At 37.6% G+C, this 9,148-nt stretch overlaps 1 protein-coding gene across 3 annotated transcripts; it reads left to right on the top strand.

The window, feature by feature from the left end:
- Positions 1-2,378: 2,378 nt before the first annotated feature.
- LOC125205434 (dentin sialophosphoprotein, putative (DUF1296)) lies at positions 2,379-7,696 on the top strand. Of its 3 annotated transcripts, none has more exons than XM_089061223.1 (11): positions 2,379-2,778; positions 3,456-3,499; positions 3,600-3,732; positions 3,860-3,992; positions 4,343-4,383; positions 4,456-4,935; positions 5,123-5,456; positions 5,624-5,885; positions 6,011-6,103; positions 6,599-7,090; positions 7,253-7,696. In XM_089061223.1, the coding sequence occupies exons 1-11, from the start codon at positions 2,604-2,606 to the stop codon at positions 7,595-7,597; spliced, it is 2,532 nt and encodes an 843-aa protein (XP_088917349.1). In that variant the 5' UTR covers positions 2,379-2,603; the 3' UTR covers positions 7,598-7,696. The 3 variants fall into 3 exon arrangements, with proteins under 3 accessions (XP_088917349.1, XP_047960317.1, XP_047960316.1); XM_048104360.2 differs by having other exon boundaries at positions 4,343-4,935; positions 5,624-5,733; positions 5,818-5,885; XM_048104359.2 differs by having other exon boundaries at positions 4,343-4,935.
- The last annotated feature ends 1,452 nt before the right edge of the window (positions 7,697-9,148 follow it).

Here is a 9,148-nt window from a genome sequence, read left to right as displayed (position 1 = left end):
GATTTCTGAACATTTTCCTATATTTAGATGCCATTTCGGGAAGCTAAATATGAGTAATTATAATGCATGATCTTTGAAATATCAGAATAATATAATCATATTCATCACCTTATTGTAAATGAATTTCCATAAGAGCACTCCCAATGGGTCGGCGTTAAATCCGGCGAAAAATCGCCGATTATCGCCGGATTATCGCCGAGCGTTGGAGTGAATTCGGCGATAATTCGGCGATAAAACTCCCTTATTATCGCCAACTCCCTTATTATCGCCGATTTATCGCCGAATCATCGCCGACCACTGTGGGCGCGATTCGGCGATAAATCGGCGATAAATTTTTTTTTTAATTAATTTTTTTTTTAAATCTTTGTTTTTATTTGTAGTTTTTGTAGTTTTTTTTATTTGTAGTTTTTTTTAAATCTTTGTTTTTTTAAATCTTTATTTTTTTAAATCTTTGTTTTTTATAGTTTTTATTTGTAGTTTTTTTTAAATCTTTGTTTTTTTAAATTATTGGTTTTTTATGTTTTTTATTTGTAGTTTTTTTTTTCTCGTTGTATTATATTTTCCAATGATTAATACAACGATGAATTGTTCATTATAAATCTATTTATTAAACACATTTGTAGGGAAAATTAAACAATATTAAAAATGATGATGTAAAAATGAAATGTTGAGTTAGGGAGAAATAAGGGAGAAATAAGGGAGAAACCATTGGAGTAGTTGGCTAAAAGTTGGCTAAAAATTGGGGATAAATTTTGGTGATGATGTGGCGCTGATGTGGCAGGAGTTAGGGAGAAATAAGGGAGAAATAAGGGAGACCATTGGGAGTGCTCTAATTGTTTTGACGAAAACAATTTAAGGTACCACTATATTGCATTTTCAGAAAAATGTTAGAACTAATATTTGGGGTGAGAGAAGAATTTAAAGTTTGATCAACGAACGAAATTGAATTACTATGAAATTCTACTACCAATTATGGATGTCAATTGGGCTATTCCATGATGAAAACACACTCATGTTTTCTTGCAACTACACGACAGTAGTGAGAATCCTTCATTGACCATTCTTGTAAATTTGCCCCTTCGAAATTAACTGTGCATTCTTACTAGTAATTGTTAGTGTTATGTATGAAAAATTATACGCTACCATTGCTACTACCGAATATGAGCACCACACTTGTTTAAGACATATTTAGGATTGTTTGTTTTATATATACATTTAGTTAGATTTTAATTCATTAAAAATGTTATGAACATTTTTAATTTTATAATTTTAATAAAAATCAAAACTCGATTTGTTCGTTCTATAATATTAAATAAAACGAATAAAATGACAAATCAAACTTTGATTTTTATGAAAAATTTAAATTCGAGTCAATAACATTGTGTATTATACACAAACCAAATGATTAATACAAAATAAACGGTGCTAAAAAGGATCTTTTTCTTATTTAAAATGTCTGAATTATCAAAAATAATTTATTAAATTATAAAATTGTGTCCATTTACTGCCCTAAAAAATCATAACGTATGTCACAATGTGATTTATAGTTTTACCATTTTAAAAATATATTACTAAAATGATGGCTTTGTAGTCTAATAGTATATAAAAGATTCGATGTATGACAATTGTAAACAAAAATTGACAACTCAAAGTTTAATTAAATAATATTAGAATAGGTATAAAGAGACATTCCAATAATGAAAATGTGTAAAAAAATTTGATAGTATTGTAATATATAAACTTTACACAATTAGTTTTAGAGCATATCCGGTGGCGGACTTCCCACAAAAACTTCCTATCATGTCATCACTAGGACTTCCCGCAATAAAATTAAATTCACAATTATTCAATTTACGGAATTTAAATTTACGGAATTAAAATTTCGACACAAATACGAACGGGGAAATGCGAATATTTCATTAAAAAAAACATACATTATTCGAAAAAAAAATTTGAATTTTAACTCGGACGTCCGACTGACGCCACAATGGCGGACGTCCGGTCGGACGTCGCGCGGATATCCGAGGATATCCGACGTCCTCACGGGACGTCTGTGTCTGACTTATTTTGTTCCAATGGCGGACGTCTTGGTTGCCCGTTGCGGAAGTCCGCCTGAACGTCTGCTATTGGAGATGCTAAGATTGAGTTCTCAATTTTAAGTATTTTCCAATTTTCATAATCTTAAAATATTGTCAATCATATAAATGTAGCACGTGCGCACCACTAATAAAATCACATAAATGATTAACAATCACCAAAAATTTAATCATCAAATAATCAAGTCGACCAACAAGGGTACTTCTGTACTTTCACTACCCTTAAATCAGCAACTGCTGGCACACTTCCACTTCCATTTTCTCATTTTAGTTTTTAAAATTACCCCCAAATTTTCGCCATCATTGAAAACCTAATTTCCTCAAAACCCTCGCTCCCAAACCCCTCTCTCACAGTCGTTCTTCTTCTTCCTCCTCCAATCCAAAGCCCCATTCAATCCAAAACCACAGTATCATCAAATTAGGTTCGTCATCGGATTCATTTTTTCCGATTTTATCCTCGACGAAGTGGCTCTCGCGTTCTGACAGCTGATCCTCTCTCGATTGGAGATGGTATCCGGTGCAAGAATCGACGGCGGGGCGCAGGTCTTATCGGCGGGGGTGCGGAGAACTATTCAATCGATTAAAGAAATTGTGGGGAACCACTCTGATGCTGATATTTACGTGGCGCTTAAAGAGGCCAACATGGATCCTAACGAAACCACCCAGAAACTGCTCAATCAAGGTCCATTTTGTTGAAATATTTTCAATTTTTGACGCTGTATATCCTTTTCTGTTCTGTTGTCTTTTTTTTTTTCAATTTTGGGTGGGATTCTTGTGTTTTGAAAATTTTGATCATGGGTAGCTGTACAATATTGAAAATTTTCGGTTAGTGCATGAAGATTCTTGTCGTTGCTGTACAATGCATGTAGAATAAGAGAAGTAATCTTTAAAATTGAAATCTTGGTGGCAGGTGGAGTGCATTTCATTCGAATTTCATATTTTTTAAATCAGCTGCAGATATTAGTTGTCGCTTTTACACAAGCTACAAATAGTTGTCGGCACTGCATTGTCACATGAAATAGTGGTAGCTTAAATAACCTTTTTTTTGGTAATCACCCTCGTAATTCATTGCTTGGGATAATGGAGGACATATAAAGAATAGGAAAAGAAAGCATATTCATCCACAATGAAACAAAAATTTAACCTTATACAGTATTATAGTAGAAAGTAGAAATCCTGTTCTTTAAGGGCATCGGTTTATTCCTCTAGACCCCCCATCTAATCGTCTACACTTCAAATCTCACAACTACATCTTCTAGCGTTTGATTCATCGTTTACCATAGAAAAGTCAATCTTGTTTTCTTTGCCCTATATTCTCTTGTACAAAGTACTTTATACCACCAGTTGATTGTCATGCAGATCCATTCCACGAGGTGAAGAGAAGAAGAGATAGGAAGAAAGAGGTATATATGACAGTCTCTTCTTGTTATATTTTGATATACCCAAACACAATACTATGATACATGAAGTGTGAACTTATTAATGTTCTATTTGCTGACCCAGAATCCAGTGCAAAATAGTTTCATTCCTGTGGAGCCCAAGAAAAACAATGATGTCGAACGTATGCCCGTCAAGTATAATACATATTCTGACCGTAGTTCTCGAAGAGGCGGAACCACTCGAAATGCTGCATCTGGTAATAACATCCCGTCAAAATGTTCTGTGTTTTAACTGCTTGTGGTCTAAAACACCACTAGTAAATATTGTCTTCATTTTTTGTTTGCTCCATGTCTCATTTAATTTATTTAACGTGCTTTAACTAGATGCAAGGGGAAGTCGAGAGTTCCGTGTTGTTCGTGACAATAGAGTAAATCATAACAGCATCACAGATTCAAAGCCTGGACTTAATTCAATTTCAACAAGTCCAGGGGTGATCTCTAGTGGGCCAATGAAGAGGTACTAATAGTTAATTTGAATTTTACTTGATCTAGTTGTGCTTTCATTGTCTGTACCTTGTTCAAAATGCTGGTACAGTTCAGTTATAAGATATATGTTTCTCATGAATGAGCTATTGCATCATCTAGGTGGTGTTTAAGATGTCCATTGATTTAATTGATTAGGAGAAATTTAATGTAATAATTTCTGTATGATTGTACTGTTTTAGATATTGGTCAATATGAGTCATATGACCTGTTATATTTAGCTGTATGCGAGGAAGAAAAGTTGTCGATTCCACCTCTAGAGCTAAACCAGTTTTTATATAATTTGTGTTACATGAATAGCTTTCTGAGATTCTTCTTTAACAGTGGTCCTCCTAGTGGTTCTGGACCTCAAGCACCTGCTGTAGGTCAGCATTCTTCTCAGCCTGCTAAGAGTGCTGCTGATTCACAAACCAGGCAAACTAAGAATGCTGCTTCAGTTGGTAATGGCAGGAAAGAAATGGTTGGGGAGAAGCGCCTTCCTGTTCCAAGTGCTATTTCACGTGTGCAAACAAAGGCAAATGCTCCCCAGCTGCAATCTACAAATTCATCTAGTAGTACTGTCGTGGGTGTTTATTCATCCTCATCTGATCCTGTTCACGTACCATCCCTACATTCTAGACCTGCTGCCAATGTCGGGGCCATCAGACGGGAGGTCGGGGTTGTGGGATCACGGCACCAATCATCTGAAAATTCTCCAAAACCATCTTCATCTCAAGTCACTTCTCTGTCAAATACGCATTCCGCACGAGATGGTCAATCACGAGAGTCTGCGAGATCATTCAATGCTACATCAAAGAATGACCACTCAAACCAAAATGTGGCACCTGACTCTGCTATAGCTGGTCCACCTGCTGGCAGATCATTTTCCAGTAATTCGTATGGTAGCCGTCCTCATCAACTCATGGGTCACCAAAAAGGTAAGATATGAATTTTGCAATCCCCCAGATAGTGTATAAGTGAGTAGTGATAAAGTTGAATACCTGACTTCCCTATGAATATTAGTCAATATCTATCAGGATGGTGCTACCCTCCTCTAGTTGTTTCCTTATACTACGTTTAGTGTCTGCTGGCAGCTGGTGAACTTACCAAATCTTTCTGCTGTAGCTCCTCAGCCCAATAAGGAATGGAAGCCAAAAGCAAGTGTAAAACCAAATGCCAATGGCCCTGGAGTTATTGGTAGTCCTGCAAAAACAGTCTCTCCTCCTGCTAATAATCCAGAAGACACAATAAAGGAAGCAGCGGATATACAAGATAACATGTCACCATTGAATCTTTCTAAAAGTGAGAATGTGATTATAGCTGCACATATCCGTGTTTCCGAGGCTGACAGACGCCGGCTGACCTTTGGCAGCCTGGGCAACGAGTTTGACACTTCTTCAAATTTAGTTGGCGTAGCTGCAAATGACATAGAAGAATTATCCTCCGATCCATCTGGAAGGTTTTTTTCTTTTATAATTTTGTCAGATGTTTTATGAAATTCGTCTTCATGTTTGATATCTGTAATCTGCTTGCACTTTTTTACTAGTTTACTTGCACTGTTTCTTGGAAAGTTAGTCAATTTCTTAGACTCCTAGTCAAAAGGACTAAAGCAATGTAATTTTGTAGTGTTCCAGTTTCTTCCGCTGAAGCTTCAGGAGATGAACCTGTTACTACCAAACAATCAGAGGTGGCAGATGACTCTGGCCGAAGTTCAGAATCTAACTCTCCTGTTTCAGGTGATCTGTCAAATCTGACTGTAAAGAACAACTCTTCAAGTCCACAGAACCTGAATGACTATGCTGATGTTGGCTTGATGCCAGGCAACAGCCCATCATATACTCCTGAATCACTACAGCAGCAGGATACGTCTGAATTGCCAAGCTTCGCGGTGAGTCTGAATTCTCTCATTTACAACCCATTGGACAGACCCCGAAATTGATCAACTTCCTTTGACTCAATTGCTGTATTCATAAGAGAAGCTGCAACATGTTTTATTGTTTTTACTGCCTTCAGGGTTATGATCCCCAAATGGCTTATGATATGTCATACTTCCACCCGGTTGTTGATGAAACTGTTAACGGGCAAGGTCTTCCGTCATCCCAAGAGGTTAGAATCGAACTATTGTATGCCATTAGTTAATTAAGTGTGAATTCTTTTTTGTCTTGTCACCCATGCATGCACTCATGCTGTTGCACAGAAACCCACCTATATACACTCTGATGCAGTTGTACTTATAATCACACACATTGTGGTCACTTTATTGCTCCCAGCATGAATGCTAATAATCCCTGTACTTGGATTTGTTTTAGTCCACAAATATTTAGCTTCTCATATACTTCGTGCTGCATAAAAATAACGTAGTTGGGTTGGGAGATTTCTTTTGTGTATTTATTTCAGAAACTAGGAATCCTTGAAGTTTCACAATGCTACCCACTACAGTGAGTTTGTTACCTGTCAATTTGAGTCCTTACAGAAGGTTGATAGATATCTAGATTTTTTTTGTATCCTCGTTGTGCTGTATACACTAATGTTTTTATATTTGGTTTTGTTTTATACCAGTTCTAAACTTTATATTCTTTTTTCATCTTCTTGTGCACACAGGTCCGTGGTGCACATGCAGCAAATGCTGTTCCAGCGTCGACAATTAAAATGGTACAACAGCAGCAACAACAGCAGCAGCAACAGCAGCAGCAACAGCAGCAGCAGCAGCAACAGCAGCTTGCCCAGATGTATTCCCATCTTCATGTCTCCCATTTTGCTAACCTCATGCCGTATCGACAATTCATGCCTCCTGTCTATGTTCCGCCAATGCATGTCCCTGGTTACTCTAATAGTCCCGCCTATCCTCATCCCTCAAATGGCAGCAGCTACTTGCTGATGCCTGGGAATAGCTCCCATCTAACTCCAAGTGGCGTCAAGTATGGTATCCAACAGTTCAAGCCTGTCCCTACTGGTAGTCCTACTGGGTTTGGAAATTTCACCAGTCCTGCTGGTTATGCCATCAATGCTCCTGGGGTTGTTGCAAGCACTGCAGGCCATGATGATTTGTCTCGTATCAAGTATAAAGATAGTCTATACATTCCAAACCCTCAGGTAACAAAAATGAACACCCATCGTTCAATTAATTGATATTAGGCTGTATGCCATGCTTCTCTTTCAAGCAGTCTCTGCGAACACCACACTATAGGTGTGGGAGAAAATTAAAATTGTCTACCCATTCTAAACTCCCTCCTCTTTACATGTTCTAAAATACAGGCTGAGACCTCTGAAATATGGATGAACCCAAGGGATGTTTCTGGTATGCAGTCCTCATATTACAACGTGCCTGTTCAGTCTCCTCATCCAACTGCCTATTTGACATCGCACAGCGGACATGCTTCTTTCAATGCAGCCGCGGCTGCTGCCCAATCCTCCCATATGCAGTTCCCAGGCATGTACCATCCTTCCCCACAGCCCCCTACCATGGCAAGTCCTCATCACATGAGCCCTGCCATTGGCGGTAATGTGGGAGTTGGTGTGGCAGCTCCGGCTCCCGGAGCACAAGTGGGTGCGTACCAGCAACCTCAGTTGGGCCACTTGAATTGGACTGGTAATTTCTGAATAGAGTTCATTAGAGCCTCTGGCTTCCAAGGATTGACATTAGCTATTAAATGTGAAGAATGCTAGCGTTCCAAATCAATGCATTAAGTTGTGTTGCCATCTTGTCTCTCTAATTCTTTTTTTTACTCACAAGAAGCTCTATTATTAAAAGATAAGTATCTGGTTCTTGCCTATAGTTCCATGTTAGTCCGACCAAAAACCACACAATTTTCTGTAGCAAAGTGTCGAGTCTCTATGCATTTTGGAAGTATTTTGTGACAATTCTTTTTCGAATGCCTCGTACATAAAAAAAATATCATTCCCTAGTCACTATAGAGCATTTGCACTAGAGAACAAGATTGTAGTCTTTAGTAACAACTCTTGTCGTTTTTGTCTTTAAAGCGTGCGTGTTAAGGTTAAAGCGAAGGGTACTACTAGACAAATGGGATTAATAAGTTGGGAATTGCAAAGGTAGAGAGACATGGCTTTTGTCTTAGCTTTAGAAAAAGAAAACCTGCAAAGCGCACGAGCCTCGGATCACTCCCACCCCCCTGCTATTTTTGTTTTGAAATTTTGGGCTTTCTCATGCATCATCTTTCATTGATCACATTCTCTTTATTCTGTTGCTTCTACTAAAAAGCTTGTGTGTGTGTGTGAACAATGGAATGATCATGTCATGGTGCCCTTTTGTCAGGGAAAGAAAAGGTAAAGAGGGTGGCTTTTGATTTGTTGTGTGGATTTGGATCCATCATTCTCACTTGGAAGTTGCATCAGTTTTAGGGAGTGTGAATATATTTTTTTCTTTGGGATTGGTGAAAAACATCTTTGTTTGATGATTGTGTGTGATTCCCATGTTCTTCCTATCCCCCACCTTCTTTATAGCTCTGAAACTAAAGCAATTTCACTGCGTGCGTGCGTGTGAGAGGTCTGTCTCAGATACTAAAGCATTGTGTGTATGTGTGTGTGTGTGTGTATTTGTATTGAGAGATAGAGAGAGAATGGCACTCTTATTCACTTTATACATTGCGCGTTCTGAGCATTGTTTCCACTTTGTAACACAAAAGAAAACACACACGCACACAGATAGATAAACCATAAACCTAACATTCACTATTTAAAATTAGGCTAAACAGATAAAATTGGAATTAGAAATTGAGATGTTTCAAGTGCCATTTATTATGTCAACAATTGAGATAACTTGTTGATAGACATATTTGAGAGAATCAATAATAAAGATAAAAATATTTGATTGTGTATATTTTTTTTTTGGTAAAGAAAGCGGGTAGCCTGAGATGAAAGTAAACTAACGACAATATAATATGCCTAATCTATCATGAAGGTGCCAAATATTAAGATCGGATGGTGGTTGATCCAAAACATGCATCCCGTGAGCAAATAATTGTGTATATTTTAACATCTCCTAAAGCTTTCTTTTGAATATGCTGTGTGGATGTTATATGGATCTGTTGTGTGTTGCAAGATTGGTACCTTGACTAAAGGAGATAGACGTACATGTTACTATTGCATGTTGTTCTTGGTTGTTAGTCGATTTTTATGTACAATGTTGATGAT

Source organism: Salvia hispanica, chromosome 6 (genome assembly GCF_029641045.1).
Source record: "Salvia hispanica isolate PSC_SH4W2 chromosome 6, Shi_PSC_v1, whole genome shotgun sequence".
Taxonomy (NCBI): Eukaryota; Viridiplantae; Streptophyta; class Magnoliopsida; order Lamiales; family Lamiaceae; genus Salvia; species Salvia hispanica.
The sequence above is the reverse complement of the archived record's forward strand: the minus strand, read 5'-3'. Positions and strand labels throughout refer to the sequence as shown.